This window comes from Cucumis sativus, chromosome 2, assembly GCF_000004075.3.
Source record: "Cucumis sativus cultivar 9930 chromosome 2, Cucumber_9930_V3, whole genome shotgun sequence".
Classification (NCBI taxonomy): domain Eukaryota; kingdom Viridiplantae; phylum Streptophyta; class Magnoliopsida; order Cucurbitales; family Cucurbitaceae; genus Cucumis; species Cucumis sativus.
In genome coordinates this window covers 741,273-758,726 of record NC_026656.2, presented here as the reverse complement: position 1 = coordinate 758,726, position 17,454 = coordinate 741,273, and the positions used below count along the sequence as shown (strand labels likewise).

The 17,454-nt window shown below is 32.6% G+C and overlaps 3 protein-coding genes across 5 annotated transcripts; 1 reads left to right on the top strand and 2 right to left on the bottom strand.

Annotated features, from left to right (window-relative positions):
- Window positions 1-1,315: 1,315 nt before the first annotated feature.
- Window positions 1,316-4,940, bottom strand: LOC101212706 (ninja-family protein mc410). Its single transcript, XM_004139389.3, has 3 exons — window positions 4,774-4,940; window positions 2,286-3,535; window positions 1,316-2,117 (listed from the first exon to the last, which is right to left on the bottom strand). Exons 2-3 carry the CDS (start codon window positions 3,271-3,273, stop codon window positions 1,621-1,623), a joined length of 1,485 nt encoding a protein of 494 aa, XP_004139437.1. The 5' UTR covers window positions 3,274-3,535; window positions 4,774-4,940; the 3' UTR covers window positions 1,316-1,620.
- Window positions 4,941-8,188: 3,248 nt separating this feature from the next.
- On the top strand, window positions 8,189-12,447 carry HT4 (sugar transport protein 14). Of its 3 annotated transcripts, none has more exons than XM_004139303.3 (4): window positions 8,189-8,436; window positions 8,768-8,944; window positions 9,883-10,835; window positions 11,774-12,447. In XM_004139303.3, exons 2-4 carry the CDS (start codon window positions 8,803-8,805, stop codon window positions 12,203-12,205), a joined length of 1,527 nt encoding a protein of 508 aa, XP_004139351.1. In that variant the 5' UTR covers window positions 8,189-8,436; window positions 8,768-8,802; the 3' UTR covers window positions 12,206-12,447.
- A 746-nt stretch (window positions 12,448-13,193) lies between these two features.
- On the bottom strand, window positions 13,194-16,918 carry LOC101210836 (CRS2-associated factor 1, chloroplastic). The gene is made up of 5 exons (XM_004139304.3): window positions 15,977-16,918; window positions 15,381-15,508; window positions 14,518-14,743; window positions 14,312-14,439; window positions 13,194-14,197 (listed from the first exon to the last, which is right to left on the bottom strand). The coding sequence occupies exons 1-5, from the start codon at window positions 16,794-16,796 to the stop codon at window positions 13,262-13,264; spliced, it is 2,238 nt and encodes a 745-aa protein (XP_004139352.1). The 5' UTR covers window positions 16,797-16,918; the 3' UTR covers window positions 13,194-13,261.
- Between the last annotated feature and the right edge of the window lie 536 nt (window positions 16,919-17,454).

The following is a 17,454-nucleotide window of genomic DNA, read 5'->3' as shown; positions in this document are numbered from 1 at the left end:
TAAAAAGAAAATAACAATATGCATTATTTATAGTTCCCCGAGCTAAATTCAATACCTCATGTTTAATTTCTCTCCACTACTTTTCTTATCTCATGTACTTTTTAGTTTTTGTTTATTTGAGTACTTACAAGATGAGTATTTTATTTTAATCAGTTTGACAAACTTATTAGAAAAATACAGTAATTTTAAAATTAATTGAAAAAATATAATAATTCAGATGAATAAGTTTTAAACGAACGTTTGACACTAGACTTAACAAAAAGAAAAAAAAACAGGTACTCAACCTACGGTCGTATTCCATTTGTCGTTTATTAATAGTAGGATTTTGAGAGATAAGTGAAAAGAAACACAAGTGTGGAAAAGAAAATAAAGCAACTCAATATTTGTCTTTCTTTTAAGCAACTCTTATTCTTATTATTCCTTTGTCTTTCTCTTAAGCAACTCTTATTCTCATTATTCCTATTCTTCATAGTACGGCTTCTACTTCAATTTGCACTACCTCCCGACTTCTTCTTCAATTAATATCAACCTCAAGACCCTTCTTCTTCCCACTACCTCTCGGCACTATCTTTTAAAGCCTTTATTTTGCTGAAGTATTTCTAAACAAGTCATCATAATAAAATTAAAATGAATATATCAAAATGATCAACTAAAAAAAGAAAAACTACATAAACCAAAATAAACTACAACTGGAAATAAAGCCTCAAATAAAAATCATTATTATTATGATCTCTGGTGGGAAGCAAAGAGTAGATATTAAGAGTCGGAAATCCTCAATTCAATCTTTTTTATTGGTCTTAAGTTCAATAGATCACACCACAAATAAGTCTCATTTCAAACTTAAGTCTCATTTCAAACTTATCCATCTATCTTACAAAAAGTATAAAATTTTAATAGTTCAATTGAAATTTACTACGTGAATAACATTTTTTTCGCTTTTGTTTTTTTTATCTTTTCTTGCTATGTAATTATAGACCGTAGTAACCAATTATTCACTATTCCGAGGGAAAAAGTAAAAGTGAGTTTCTTTTTAGCCTTAACAAACTCAGTTGAAATGTCCCTACCAGCCGGTCTGAATCAAAAATTGTTTTGAAAATTAGACAGAGAAATAAACTTCTGCTACTATTTTCAACTACATATAAACACAACTATCATAGAATTTGTAAGAATGAGATTTTACATAGTTGTGGAAGAAGAAAAAAAAGCTTGAATTAATTGTTAAAATATTTATTAAAAAGAAACAGTTTGTTCAACATACTTTGCTTGAATTATAGATTTTAATCGACAAGAAAAAGACTGTTAGAAGTTAGCGATGTGAAAATCAACTCAATAGTCAATATGACTATTTAACTCAAGGATGAGAATTATAATACATAATTAAATTATAAATACATCAGAAATACTTGAGCCCCATCAGCTTTACCTTATCATACGAGTAAATAAATTACAATCAGGTGCCTTCAAAACCCACCTTGTCTACTAGCCCTTCTTCGATTCCCGACATTTTCATTCTAAGCAAACATCGTAAACGCTATCCTTAGAATTCAAGGATAAAGATGTACAACTTATAGAGAAGATCCTGTTTTAAGTGAGGTCGTAAAGAATGTAGATGGTATCAAATCAGCTTTGTGCGGAGGCAGCAGGATTTTTATTTGGAATAGTTGGGGGAGCATTGTCATTCTGTGCACTAAAACTCTCGTCGTTGGCATGTCGAATGAACTCTTCAGGAGACATGTGAGTGCCATGGCAAGCACAAACAATTTTGATCTGGTTTGCATTAAATCTATATGTCACACCAGAGATTGTCTTACCTGTAGGGCCTGGGGCAGTGGTGGAAACCCAAGGAAGGTTTGGGTATGAACCACATCCCCCAAATTCAATGTCTGCAGCAATGCCTGGCTTTATAGCTGGAAAATCGAGGGAGACACTGGCTGTTTTTGACCGTTCTAATACGTCTTTTGCGTTCATGTTGGAACTGCTCCCTTTTGCATGGTCCGCTCGAGAAGAGGATCCCTCTTCCATGGCAGGCTGCTTGTTATCGCCTTTAGTAAGTTCGGTCACCCTCCCTCCATACAACAAACCATCGGATGAAAAAGGTCCAGTTACTTGCCCAGGAGCTATGCATACAAATACAGACAGCATAAGTAACCAACTGAAAGTTTTGTACGGTGTACACCGTATGAGCATATCGTAAAATCTATTTATAATAATGTATTTGTTAGATCGGTTGAAACAATAACATGCAAATGAAACTGTATTGTTTTGATCCGAAATCATGTCTATACCTGAGCTAGATGATACACCACCAAGACCACCACCACCACCATAGGGATGATGGATCATTTGTGGATGAGAAACCAATCCCCATGACTTATCTTTGTCCATTGCTGAAATCTGAAGTGGTGAAATGCCAGCCATAAGAGGCAAATTTCGAGGGTTTATGAGTTCAGCCCCTGGTCGGTCACCATTTACAGTAGGTCGCACATGCTGAATTCCAAGTTGCAAATGACCAGATGTGCTGGGTGCACCAAGACTGTTAGTATCCTTGACTGATATGGGAAAAGGCACATTATGCATATTCATGGCTTGAACAGCGTCTGAAACTCCAACTGAGGAATTGTTAAACCTTTTCTGCCTACTTAAGTCTGCACCACTTGAATCAGAAAATCCACAGATATCCTTTGAACCCTTAGTCAAACTAGTTTCTCCTATACATTGTTTCGAGCTATCATCATGTTTTGATGCTAGCCTTGATGTCGAACCTTCAGCTCTAGACTCTACTACATCTCCTTTTTCGGCAGTTGAACCATCTTCGGTAGAGGAAATGAATGATGCCCTTCCCTTTTCATGTAAATCCACATGATGAGATTCTCTTTCCTGCTTCTTTTGACTGTTCATTTCCATTAAAAGCAACTTCCGCTTGTTGCCGATCTCCGGCAGATTTTCATCCTCAGCTTCTGCATAATTACTTTCAATCCAGGCTCCTTTCCTCTTCAAATCGATGGAAGAGTCTCCATCTACACCAACTTTGGACAGGTCATTGAAGAAATTATCTTTAGATGGAATTGAATTACTTTGGAATGATCCAGTGTCTGATTCTTGCCTCTGATTATCTCCATGAAGAAAACTCTTAAAATCATCCACCAATTTATTGCCTCTATCGCTTTCCTCAGCATTTGCACCTGAAGAGCTAGTAATTTTACCTTTAGACTTGGCAGAAGCTCCACCCAGGGACAGACCCAAGCTAAGCTCAAGCCCATCCTCACTCTCCATTTTTCAAACTAAACGTTCATTGACATCAATCCACTATGACGTCCAGTAAGTAAGGCTTTGGCAGCGAATGTAGGGACGGAACAACAGACATACACACTCAACCCTAGTCTATGTACAAAAATTGCCCACTAGACGCTAATAGATCTATAATCCTCAGAGAATTCAATTTTATCACCGATAATGATGGAAGAAATATTAAATAGAATAAATCTCCCGTGCGGCATCAAGACATCTAGTGCAGTTAATGACAATATACAATTACCTGCAATGTAGAGCAACAGCATTTAATTCCATGAAATTTAAGTCTACCTCAGTACTAAATGAGAACAAAGAGTCAACAAAAAGAGAACAGAAAACAATTGTAAATGAAGAATTTCCAACCAACAGACTACTAATGTGTGACGACTTAATTATAAAGTTACTGCGTATCGGTCAAACAATCCGCAGCTGTAGCTCGTATGATATCAGTAGGTCAAAACACAAAGTTAAAAATTAAAAGTCAGAACACAAACAATTAGAGTGAGATTAAGATGAACTATGCAAATGGTGACTTAAGTGAGCACAAATAAAAGTTCCCCCCCAAAGCACCCTTTTATGTGTTTCTAGACTTTTCAATAACAATTTAGGTCATCATTATAAACTCCAATCTAAGAGTTCAATCAAACGTACATATCATAACAAACATTGCATGTTCCTCGTCATGCAATCCAAAGTCAAGGTCTATCACTTCTTTTTTAGGTCACATTGACATAATTCCCCACAACATATTATGCACCCCCTAATACCAATAACAGAAAAACCAAGGTAATCTGCTGGAAACGCAATTAGCAACAACAATTCTCGTTTTCAAAAACTGATCCAAATTTTGAAAACTAAAAAAGCAGTTTTGAAAAACTTATTTCTGCATAAAATTTGACTAAGAATTCAAGTTTTTCTTCAACAAAGATGAAAGCCACAATTGAAAATTCAGGATGAAACAAGCATAAGTTTCAAAAGCAAACAACAAAAAACGAAATCGTAACTAAACTGATCCTTACAATTCTTATAGCCTACCAAACCAGATCACCAGGTCGGCAAAGTCTCCTAAATAAATTGGTGTAGAGTATGTCAAAGAGTATAATGCAAGAATTGCTCCACCTATCTTTACTAAATCCAAAAATTCCAACATCTATAGGCTCAACGAAAATATCAATTTGATGAAGTTCCTTTTAATAATAATATCGCTTAATTCTCCCTAACAAAGATATCAAGACAACTCAGAATCACAAAATACATCAAAACCCAATATCACAGAGGAGAAAATCTAGACGGAAGAAGAACTTTAGAATCCAAAGCAACAACAGTAACAGAATTCAAATTAAGAATCGTGACATATTCCGAAAGTACTCGAAATCCTCGAAGATAATAAATGAAAATTTACATGCCAAATCAGACGCACCTACCACAAGAGTGCACGCTACAAGCAAACTTATGAGGGAGGGTAAAATAACATAAAAATACCTGAAATGGAAACCCTAAAGCTTCAGCCATGGCGTCTTGAACAGAGAGAAACAGCCATGGAAATTTCGGCAATCTGCAACTGTGAGAAATGTTTTCATCCTTTTTTTTCTCTCTTTTTTCAGTTTTCTTTTTCTTTCTTTTCGCTCGGTCCCTCTCTTTTAGGCACGTGACCATTCTTTGTCCCGTTCCTCTTACTTTTCTTCGGATTTATTCTTTTCCATTTTTTTCCTTTACTAAAATAATTTTCGGAACTATATATATATAATAACATGGTTTTCTAAACGGTCGGTTGTTGAATATATATATATATATTTTAATTTTACAAATATACAGCGAGATCCGTAAGTCTATAAACGTTAGAAATCTATTATCATATTACACGACCATGATATTCTAACACTGAGAGAAGTCTATCACATATATATTTTGTTATATTTACAATTTTATTTTAAATGTTGGTATATAAGAAGTTGCCACAAATTATAATTATCCCAAAAAAAAGTGACGATTGAAATCAAGTGGGTTTTCATTAGTATAGTTGCATCGGATAATACTTTTAGGTATAATAAGTGTATAACAACTTTTATAAGAAATTGTAAATATAATAAAATCTATTAGTGATAGACTATTACTGGTTATATGGTTAATCACTTTAACAAAATCTATTTACACTCTATGACAAAACTAAGAGTAATGAGTTTTTGTACTAGGCTTTTGAGCGGTAAATAATTTGTCTTTTTTATTGTTCTTGAAAAAACTCTAATATTACTCTTACTCTTAAATTGATAAAATATTTATACTTTTTAAAAGGAACATTTTTAAATTTAGTAAAATAAATTAAAATATTTACAAACTATCGCAAAATTTTGGATTTTATCAACGATAGAAACTAATAACTTTTTATCACTATCTATCAACGTCACTTTATAGAATCTGAAATTTTTTTATATGTTATAAATATATGGTCAAATTTTTTATTTTTGTCAATTTTTCTTTCTAAAAGAATCAAGTTTAATTAATTTTATTTTTAAATGATTTTGTTATATTGATGGTAAATATTTTATCAATTTTTTCTATTTTTAAAAAAAAAACTTCTTTAATTTTCTTCATTCATTATCTACTTTTTATTGATTGTTTAAAAAAATAATTTTTAAATGATTGTTTATATTTTAATGTTTGACAAACAATTCAACCATGGTTCTTAAAAATGATGCAAATTATTGCTTGAAATGGAGAGGAAATATGTTTCATTTTCAAACACAAAATGACATCCAATAAGGCTTTAAATAAGCATTCCGTTTTTAATTAAATTTACTAACATCTCTTCTATCTCTAAATCTTTTGCATAAATATCTTGTATTGATTTATATTTTAAAAATCGAGTCAAAATTTAAAATTTAAATTGTTTTTAAATTTTAGAATTTTTTTCCATTTTAAAAAATATAAAAGAAATAGTCATTTATCCATAGTTTCATGATTGAAAGACATGAAACACTTTAGTAAAATCATAAATTTTCAATCATTATCAATAATTTATTAGGTCGCTATAAATGTGAAAAAAAGTTAGATATAAAATATCAATATAACAACATATATATTCTCTATTTTTAACTTGAATTTAAATTACTTACTCTGACAAAATAATTTAGTCATTTCTTCGTACTAATTTTTGATTTATAAACTTATACAAATATTTAAAAATAACTTTTTATTAGATTAGAATCTAATTTACGTATCTATTACCAAATAAATATTTAAAATCAAGAGAACGTATAGTTATACGTCTCTTTCGAGAAATTCAATAAAATTTGAACGATCTCTAAAAATAGAAACCTTTATATTCTTTTTTTTTTCCTTTACAATATATGAACAAAACGACCTATTTAACATTTTACAATAGAAACAACAAGATTTATGAGCAATGTTGGGTAAGACAACTCTAAAAGGTTGATTTGGTGCAATTTCATTGACTATAAAGTTTCTAATTAACCTCATTTTGTTAGAACTTGGGAAAAAAAGAATGTGATTACATTTATTGCAAGAAGTTGGTGCACATAATTATTATATATGGGCATGTTACCTTTTTTCTTTTCTTTTTCCATATTCATATCACATTTATTTTAATCCTTAAAGTAGGTGACTTTTGGTGTTTAACACATTTTAGAATGATTTTAAAAGAGTTATTATATTTCACTTTTCATTAATTGATTGTCTGATAATGGAGTTTGAGTAACTATTTCGTTGTCAATGGGTGGTGCATATTCTTACAATATCTCTTTGGAAGCTAAAAGCTAAAATATATCACGTTTGTCAATACACAGAAAACTTGTTTCTAAGGATGATAAGGATAAAATTACCTTTCGCTTGTGAAAAGACTCGTTTAACCATGAGAATCTCCTGCTTGCATAATGATAGAAACTCAGCTCTCAGTACTAAATGCTCTCACTCATATTCATTGTTTGTCTTGCAAAAGTAGTCATGACAACTACTTGATGCTTGTGCTAAATGCTCCCACTTTGTCTCCCTGCACGTTTCTCGTTTGTCTTGTATATTAGAGAAATTGAGAGTCCGACATTGAAAAAACCAAAGAGACTCATACTCCATATAAGATAGATGAACTACTTTGTAAAGTCATTGATATACTGTATTTGAAATTCCATGAGCAACTCCGGTAAAACATAAAAGAGAATGTGGAAAGGAGGATAAATGGGTAGAACGCGATATTAAAAAAATGATGAGAGAAATTTTTGTACGAGGCATGACTAGGCGAGGAACAAACTAAATATTGGATTTAAAAAAGAATGAAAAAACCAGAGGAAAGAAAGAAGAAATATTGCATTCGAGATTAAAGTGATAATCCACCGTGACGTCGATATAAAAAAGGACCAAATTTCATTGATTTTCAAACTTGAGGTTAATTTTCATTAGGTAAATACGTGAAATCCAATCTCATTTAACCTAACAAAGTATAATTTCAATTTAAATTTTTATCTAATAAATTAACGCAACTAATTTTAAAACAGAGAGTTTGTAAAAATAGCAAAAAAAAATTATGATAATAGAGTTAATTGTCCCTTGTATTTTCTAACTCGCAAAAATAACAAATTTAAAACCAGATTATAATTACTAGTCATATTTATCAAATTTACAATATATAAAAAGATGTGTTATGAGTCGTTTTTTCATTTTTTTTTTATCATTCAATGCAATTTTCGATTTAATATCATGAGCAGTAAATTTATATTTATAATCTTGAAATAATGAACTAAATTTATAGTTTCAAAATTTAGAATCAAATAGATATATAGTTTTAAATTGACCTAATAATTGTTGTAATATACACTTTTACCCTTACTTCCTATTAATATTGAGATAAACTAAAATTTATTTATAAGTCTTTTATTTTCCAGGGGAAGTTGGAGATAAACAAGGCCTCTCCTCTCATAATTTCATAAATATCACAAATCTGAGAGATCAACACTACTCTTCAATCCTCATTGTTCTTTTTACCCTTTACCAGTTTTCATCTGATCTCCGTTTCCCTTTACCTCACGACTTCTCGAAAAATAGTTTCCGTTTCGATTTTACTTCTCCGGCCACTCTCCCTCAAGGCGGCGCCGCTGCGCTGGCAATATAATCAGCTTCGTTCAAATCGAAATTCCGGTATTGTTATATATATATATATATATATTCACGAAACCGTCTTCTTGTTTATTTCTATCTTTTTTTTTTTAATTATTGCTATGATCATACTTTTGTTCATAGGAAAAGCAACTTTTTTAGAACATAAATCTGAGAAATTAATTGAATATTTATAGGAACATTGATGAATTAACCTTATTTTAGACATGTTCACAATTTCACTCTCCCGAACTCATTATACTTCATAAATCTTTAGGTCAAACATTTCCAAAACCACTTCCAAACTTGCAATCTATTATCTAATGTCAATGTTTCAAAATGTAGTGGATTTTTTTGGTTGGATTTTTCGCAGTGAATAAAGAAAAACATAGGGAAAATTGGAAAATAATGGCAGGGGGTGGATTTACAAATGGAGGGCAATTGAAAAGAGCTCATCTTTATGAGTATAAATTCACATGGTATTTCTTCAGTGCTTGCGTTGTTGCTGCCCTTGGAGGCTCTCTCTTTGGCTATGATCTTGGTGTTTCAGGTAATTCTCTCTCTCCCTCTCTGTTATTTTCTCCCTATTTTTAAGGATAATCATTTTTTTTATTTGGCATATTTAAAAATAGTTTCTCCCCTAAAAGGATAACATAGAATATCTTATAAACTTTATAAAAAGAATTATAATTTTGTAAGTGTTAAGCTTGTGTATATATATTTTATGCTCATATATTAACTTGTAAAATCAATGTTATCCTTTAAAAGTTAAAGAGTTTGTGTCTAATGGGTAAAAATTAAGGTCATGCATTTAACATTTAGAACATAGTTTGTAAAAATTAATTTTGTTTCCTAAAATTAAGGCAATTCATTTATTTTCTTTCTTGGTTTTTATTTTTAGTTTTAAAAAATAGATGTGTTTTTGTAACTATTTACTCTTAAAAAAAACTAACAATAAATTTGTTTTTAGAATTACGGAGCAGAATTATATTATTTGAATGTGACATAAAAGTTCTAAAACTTAAAACTTAATGATAAATTCACTAAATATTTAAAGGTTCAATTTATGTAAACTTTTACAATAATAATAGTGAAATTATATCAAATAAAAAAAGCTCAGGTACTTATTTTTTGCATCTTACAAATATAAAAATAAGTAATTAAATAAATAAACTCTATTATAATACTACCTGAAAATGTGATGACATCGACTTTTTTTTTTTTTTTTTTTTGATATCTTTTTTACATAATCATACGCTTGGAAGTGATTTTGAATGAACATCATATTATCCTCAAAATCATATAAAAATTGGGTTTAAAATTATAAAACTATAGGTTAAATTGTTTTTTAGTTATTAAATTGTATTTTCGAGTAATTTCAACTAAACAACTGATTTTAATAATTTAAATAAATCACTCCCAACGACGATATAATTTTCTCAAAAAGTAGCAAATTTCTGAAGCAGAAACTGCAATGGCGGATTTCAGGTGGAGTAACGTCCATGGACGACTTCCTGAAGCAGTTCTTCCCAAAAGTCTACAACCGGAAACAACTTCATATCAAAGAAACAGATTACTGCAAATACGACGATCAAATCCTCACTCTCTTCACTTCCTCTCTCTACTTCGCCGGTCTCCTCTCCACCTTCTTCGCTTCTCACGTCACCAGAAACTATGGCCGTCGAGCAAGCATTCTCGTTGGATCAGTCTCCTTCTTCCTCGGCGGCTTAATCAACGCCGTCGCAATCAACATCCCTATGCTCATCATCGGCCGAATCCTCCTCGGAATCGGTATCGGATTCGGCAACCAAGCCGTTCCATTATACCTTTCCGAAATTGCTCCGGCCAAAATCCGCGGCCGAGTCAACCAATTGTTCCAATTGACGACTTGCTTAGGGATTCTGATCGCCAATTTCATCAATTACGGAACAGAGAAGATTCATCCATGGGGATGGCGATTATCTTTAGGGTTAGCGACGTTTCCAGCGGCGATGATGTTCATCGGCGGATTATTTCTTCCTGAAACGCCGAATAGTTTAGTGGAACAGGGGAAATTAGAGGAAGCGCGAAGAGTTCTTGAGAAGATTCGAGGTACGACGAATATCGAAGCGGAATTCGCGGATCTTGTTGATGCGAGCAATCAAGCTAGGGCTGTGAAGAATCCGTTTAGGAATTTGTTGCGGCGGAAGAATCGACCGCAATTGGTCATCGGAGCGATTGGGATTCCGGCGTTTCAGCAGCTTACAGGGAATAACTCGATTCTATTTTATGCTCCGGTGATTCTGCAGAGCTTAGGGTTTGGATCGGCGGCGTCTTTGTATTCGTCGGCGTTTACAAGCGGAGCTTTGGTTGTTGCAGCTTTGATTTCGATGTTTCTTGTGGATAAATTTGGGAGAAGGAAATTCTTTCTTGAAGCTGGTTTTGAAATGTTCGTCTACATGGTAATATTTCTTTTCTTTATATTTTGCTTCAACATTATCTTCTTAATTAAAAATGAATTTTTCTTTTTCTTTTCTAAAACAAAATTAAAAATGAAAAACAAATCAATTTCCAAAATTTTTTGTTTTTTTTTTATGAATTTCAAAAATAGCAAAAACAAATGATGATTGCATTTTTTTTAGATTACAAACGAGCAGATTTAAATGTTATAATTATGTAATATCATTAATTATTTGTCCTACTTATCATGTTTGTAATAGATAAAAAAATGTGTTATGTGTTGGTATTTTATAAATGTTTTTGTCAATTTTTTTTTCTAATTCTAATTTAAAATGTTACACTTATTAACTATAAAAAAATAGAACATTTGGTAAAATAATATAATAAATTTTACAGTGGAAATAGTTTGTCAATTTTTTATATTTTTAAAAATAACAAAATATTGAAACTATTTAAAAATATATAGCAAAATTCATCCAATCCTATTCATTTGAAAATTTTGCTATATTTTGTAATTAGTTTCATTTTTTTGTGTATCCTCATTGTTAGTGTTATGTTAATTATAATAATGGATAACAATTTTAAGAATAAAAATTAGGTATATAATAATATTTTTTTAAAAAAATTGTAAATATCGCAAAATTTAGACCCTAATAATTTATTAATGATAAATGATAAATCAAATATTTGTAATATAGTCTATCAGTGACAAACTTCTATCACGGATAGACTTTGACAAATTTTATTATATTTATAATTTTTTAAATAAGTTATTATATACTTGATTATTTTAAATATAATTGATATATTTATTAGTTATTATTATTTGCATATTTCTAAATAATATAATAAAAAATTGGCAATACATTTTGACCAAATATTTAGACTTAATAACAAAACCTCTAATTAGAATTGATATAGTTTTGAAAATTGTAAACAGATAGCGGTGGCAATAACACTAAAACTAAACTTCGGTCAAGGAAAGGAGCTATCAAAAGGCGTAAGCATATTGCTAGTGTGCTTAATTTGGCTATTCGTTTTGGCGTACGGACGGTCATGGGGTCCATTAGGATGGTTAGTTCCAAGCGAGTTATTTCCATTAGAAACAAGATCCGCCGGCCAAAGCATCGTGGTCTGCGTAAACCTCTTATTCACGGCCCTCATCGCTCAGTGCTTTTTGGCCGCAATGTGTCATCTTCGCTATGGCATTTTCATTCTCTTTGCAGCTTTGATATTTCTCATGAGTTGCTTCATCTACTTTCTTTTGCCTGAAACTAAGCAAGTTCCTATTGAAGAGATTTATCTTCTTTGGGAAAATCATCCTTTTTGGAAGAGTTTTGTTCGTGATGATGATCATCAACAAAATGTTTGAATCAATCTCACGAGGAAAAGCCTTCAATTCATCAGCTTCTTTAAACTTAATTAGGGTAATTTTATAGTAAGACATAGATTATGCTTTTGTTGTTAGCTTCTTAATATATATACATATATGGTTATCCACGTCGCTATTTGTAGCCCTAATGAAAAATTTTAGCGTTGCAGTAGTAGATACTACTATTATGTAGATTATTTGACACGACATGTCAATAAAGAATTTACTAGTTTTTAAAAATATATTTTATTTATTACATATTTATTTTATGAATCCCACACAATTCTTAATAGTTTATTAGGGACCTCCAATAAATTGAGTCAGTTTTCCAATAGTACCAAAGTTATGCTTAATATGATATGATCAAAAGTGTGATTTCATGTATGTGTTAGTTTGCTATTTTTTTCCATTTAATATTAATTGATTTTTACTTGTAAAATTTTCTTCTAAACTCATAAATGAAAAGTGTTGAACATAGTATTAAATTTCATACTTATATCTTATTAAATTTCATACTTATATCTTTGTGAAAGAAATTTAGAAGCTAAGTTTTTCATCTTCAAAACTTTGATATAAAATTTAAAATTTATGAATAGTCTACTGGAATTAAAACTAAAACTAAAAGACCTAAAATTCTAGTAGATATAAAATCCAAATTTATACCTAATAAGTCGATTATTTCTTTAGATGAGAGCCATTGGCATAAAATTATTCACTCCTTTGAGAATATCGTTGATAACTTATGACAACTTAGGCTATTGTTTGATATTATTAAAATAAGATTAAAAATGAAAAAAATTCACTTATATTACAATTTTTTTTTTGTCAAAAATAGTAAGTTGGATAAATCAATGTGGCAGGTAAGTGTAAATAGTTTTTGCCCTTTAGTGAATTTTTGTGGCAGTTTGTATTTTTTATTATTCTTAAAACAACCCTTATATTATTTTATTTTTAAAAAGAACATATTACATGGAAAAATATAAGGTGGTGAAGCCAAAGACATTAATTTTTAAAAATATTGATTGACTAATAATCAAGTGTATCTAACTGTACATATCAAGCCAATAATTTTGCAAGTTCATCCACTCCTAAGCTTCCTTGTGGTGAACTGAAATTATATTCACCAAAATTTTTATTCTTTTTCGTTTTAGAATCCTTCTTCTTATCATTTCCTACCTCCATAGAAACTGCAGTCTCTTCTTCTTTCACTTCCAACTCTCTGCTTGTTTCCTCCTCGCTCTTATCAGCAGCTACCTTCTTCCTTCGTTCATGCTTAAAAACGGGTGATGGAGGGGCGGACTGAGAGAAGGCAACTGATTGTTGATAAATGACATCGGCATCCAACGAAGAGCTGTCTAATACAACGGCACTGCCATTTTCGACCGCTTGCTTCAACAATTGAAGAACACCATCAGTGGCGTTGCTTGTTGGTTTGGTGAGAGCTTGTGAGCCTTCTGAAGTATACAATCCGTTAGTTTCTGAGTTCCCTGTAGCTGCAATGGAATCGAATTCCAATTGTTCCATTGGTTCTGCTTCGTCAAAGTCGGAGTCGGAGAATTCGTATCCCGACTCTATCTCACTCTCGCCTCCAGATATTGTGCTCCATGAATCCAAATCCTCAGATGTGGTAGCTGTGTGCAATTTTTGGTCATCCAACCCTGTAGCTTCCTCATCATATGACACAAAATTGCTTTCATGCATCGTGGTTGTTAATGAATCGACATCCGCAGAGATAGATTTCTCGGCAATCATAGAATCCGGGTCCTCATTTCCTCCTGTTGAGAGGTCTTCAGAATCCAAAGACGTCAAGGTATTCTTAACCGACACATCTTGTTCAATGGATGGTGCAACAATAGTTGTCTCGTCCGTTCCATGTGCCTTCGCTCCCTCAGGATTTCTTTCTATATATGGGAGGGAAGATTTCCAATCTCGTCCTCTCCACAAAAGAATGTGCTCACTTTCAAAAGAAATAAGAACACAAGGGACAAGATCCTGTAGTTAAAGAGATTAAAAGGTTGGTTCAATAGACTGCTTGGCAAAACCTAATGGGAAATTGGGCATAGAGTTTATGTTTTTTGTAATCAAATGAAGAAAATAGAAGAAGACCTTTAGTTTAGCCCCAATTTTTCGGAAGTCGCTTCCGTTCAACCCTTGGCAATTAATCCTGACAAGTTCACACTCTTCGAACGCCTCTCTAACATGTTTTACAAGGGCAGAGTACACACCATTTTTCCCTGCAACGTAAACAAACAACAGAATGGTTAGCACAATATTCCACACATCCTGACAGAAGAGTTAGAAGAGGCCAATACCTAGCTTGCATATAGGTATTAATTTCCGTCCCTTCTTACGCATTTCAGTCACTTCCTCCAGTGTAAGGCCATCAGGGATGTGCTTGACTAGACGAGGATACACTGGTGCAGCAGGTTTCCATAGCATGAGAGGGAAGCGAGGACGGGTTTTATAGTTGTAATTTCTACCTCGATAAAGGTACAATGCCCCACCCCTACTGTAGATGATTTTACCCCCGGTTCTTTCCTGCCAAAAGTATGTCACAAGAAGATGAGTATGAATCATAGATCGACGCTACATTTTACTTTTTATAATCAACTGAATGCATAGGCTGCAGGGTCAATGGTGGATTGTTCAGAGATTTAGAATCATGTGAGAACACAGAAGAATAAGAATCAATAATGAGGTTATTTGATCATGTGGTGATTATAGTTGAAGATGTCCACACAACTTATGAATTAATGTCAAGGAACCAACAAAACAACTATATCACATGCCATATACATTTCCAATAGAAATAATAGCTAATTATTTTGTTACTAGAACATAATTTAGAAGCAACAATCAAAATTTGCTAAAAGCATATTTCTCAAGGGAACAAAGAAGTGATACAAGATAGGAACTAGGAGGTTTATGCTCTAACTCTTAACATAAAAAGAAGCAAGACAATGACAAACTGGGCACTGGCAAAACCAAAGACATGGCCATTGTAATCCACAAAGACTTACAAGCACCACAAGAAACTATGAAGGTAAAGTTGAAACAAAACACGAATTATAAGCCTAAAATATTTATTTAGATTAATTTATATTTGTACTGGTAAGGACGCATAACAAAGGTAATTAGTAGTAATACGTCGTGCTGTGTATAAAGAGACATCAACCTCCAATTGCTGTTTCACATTGTCCATGTCAACCGTACACACTCCTTTGCATTTTATCTTGCACACTCTACGTCGTTTCCAAAGAGCATGTATGTTCTCCAACATATTGTGCGTTAAACCATCTCTACCTAAAAGCAATTCAAAAGTAAAAAGTTCAGTAAGTTCATTCTATCATACGCTGAAGTGCAGAGAAGATAAATTTCTCCATTTATAGCTTATTCTAATGATCTAATCTGTACTTTTTGAGTTCAACTAATACTGTATTTCAGATGGAAAGGACGAATAGTATAAAATTCAAGTTTTCCAATAAGATTGAAACCAAAATTTTAACAAACAACTCAAACCATTCATAAAAATCTTTCTTCTCCAATTTGAAATCAACTACAGGAACCCACTAAAAATCAACCCCGCAAGTAAATAAGTTTGAAGGTAGACAAAGGAGAAGCTACTTTTCTTCTACAGTAATCTAAATACTCTGTAGTTGCATTTTTCAGTCATGACCAACAATGGAGTTCTGAAAAATGATGACAGAGATAGCTAGAAAGTCCAGGCAAAACAGAAAATCGCTAAGTAAAAAAATTGGGGAGTAAGAATACCAATATTCAATTGCCTATTGGAATTGATGCATCCACGAATCAGCGCCTTGATCTCCTCCTTTGTTAATGGCTCACCCAATATTTCTTCCCTCGACATCACATACTTTGGTCCAGAACCTGCTAAGAATGGTCCAGGCGCCTGAACTGGTTTAACACCTTTCTTATTTTTCGGCGGCAGCTGAAACGAGTCGAATTCCGGCAATTTCTTTTTGCTCGGTGGCAATGGTGCACGCCCTGTCCACGGCCGCGACATTGTAGTCGGCCCAAACGGTGCATACGGTTCACGTAGCTTTATTGGCTTCACCTTCGGCGTTTCTGTGTAGCTATACTTGAACTCAAATGGAGCTCCATCAATTACGTACGAAACTCCATCTTCACTTAGGCTAACATTAGCTTCTACGCCAATATGTCTTTCTTCAGGTGCGTTCATGGTCTTTTTGGTCTTCGAAACTTGACGAAATGGAGATGGTGAATCAGGATTAGGGTTTTTGGAATACTTGGATTTTCGACCAGGGATTGAAGGTCTTGATGGAGATGATGGAGTGCCGACGGACCTGAACGTTTCATTGCGGTCGATGGCGGAAGAGGGCGAGTCGGAATCGCAGAGGTCGACGATTTTAGCGGCGGAACTGAAGCGGCGTTCGCGGCGGATTTCGTCCTCGATTTCTTGCTGAGACCGTCGGCGCTGCTCGAATTTTTCGGCGTTTGCATTGTACCAACGGGAGAATCGGATTTCGGTAAGAGTACGGTGCGAGGGAGTTGAATTAGGGTTAAATTGAGGAGTGAAAATGGGGAAGGGGAATGGCAATTTGAGCGCCATGGAAGGTGAGAGCGCGGTGCTGAAGCTCAATTACGTTTCCCGGCATCGGATATCCAAACCATTGTCAGCAAGCCAAAACGACGTCGCCTGACTTACTTCTTTTTCCATTTCCAATTTTTTGTAGGGTTGAGCCTATTTTCAAATACAGGCGAATATACTCATTTTTTGTGTGTCGTGAATAAGACTATATTTTATTATATTTGTGAATATTATTTTAATTTGTAAATCGTAAAAAATTGTATATATTAGATTCTAAATTTATCATATTACTTAAATTAATAAATAGTTTAAAAAATATTTATTTATTCTATAAATTTTGTATGTCAAACACATTAATAACACATTTATCAAATAAAACAATAAATAATTTTTTCCTCTAAAACGCAAATATGTCACGTCCCCTATCCGACTCTCCACATTTACTTTTCTTTTCTAAAATTGGAATCTTGAACCAAAATAGCAAAACCTTCAAGTAGATAAAAAAGAAAAAGAATTGGCACATTGGTTTCCTTAAATAAACTCTACACAATTATATTTCCACGCTCCATCACAATCTCCTTCAAAAAAAAACAAAGAAATAATAAAAAAGTTGGGAGAACGATAAAAAAAATCATAAATGAATCACAAAATGTCTCAAACTTATGAAATTATATCTAGC

Coding starts and splice junctions, on each gene's coding strand:
- LOC101210836 (XM_004139304.3), bottom strand. CDS start 16,796: ATGGCGCTCAAATTGCCATTCCCCTTCCCCATTTTCACTCCTCAATTT. Junction 14,744..15,380: donor ATGTGAAACAGCAATTGGAG/GTTGATGTCTCT, acceptor TACTTTTGGCAG/GAAAGAACCGGGGGTAAAAT. Junction 14,440..14,517: donor AATACCTATATGCAAGCTAG/GTATTGGCCTCT, acceptor TTTACGTTGCAG/GGAAAAATGGTGTGTACTCT.
- HT4 (XM_004139303.3), top strand. CDS start 8,803: ATGGCAGGGGGTGGATTTACAAATGGAGGGCAATTGAAAAGAGCTCAT. Junction 8,945..9,882: donor CTATGATCTTGGTGTTTCAG/GTAATTCTCTCT, acceptor GGCGGATTTCAG/GTGGAGTAACGTCCATGGAC. Junction 10,836..11,773: donor TTGAAATGTTCGTCTACATG/GTAATATTTCTT, acceptor AATTGTAAACAG/ATAGCGGTGGCAATAACACT.
- LOC101212706 (XM_004139389.3), bottom strand. CDS start 3,273: ATGGAGAGTGAGGATGGGCTTGAGCTTAGCTTGGGTCTGTCCCTGGGT. Junction 2,118..2,285: donor TGGTGTATCATCTAGCTCAG/GTATAGACATGA, acceptor TTGTATGCATAG/CTCCTGGGCAAGTAACTGGA.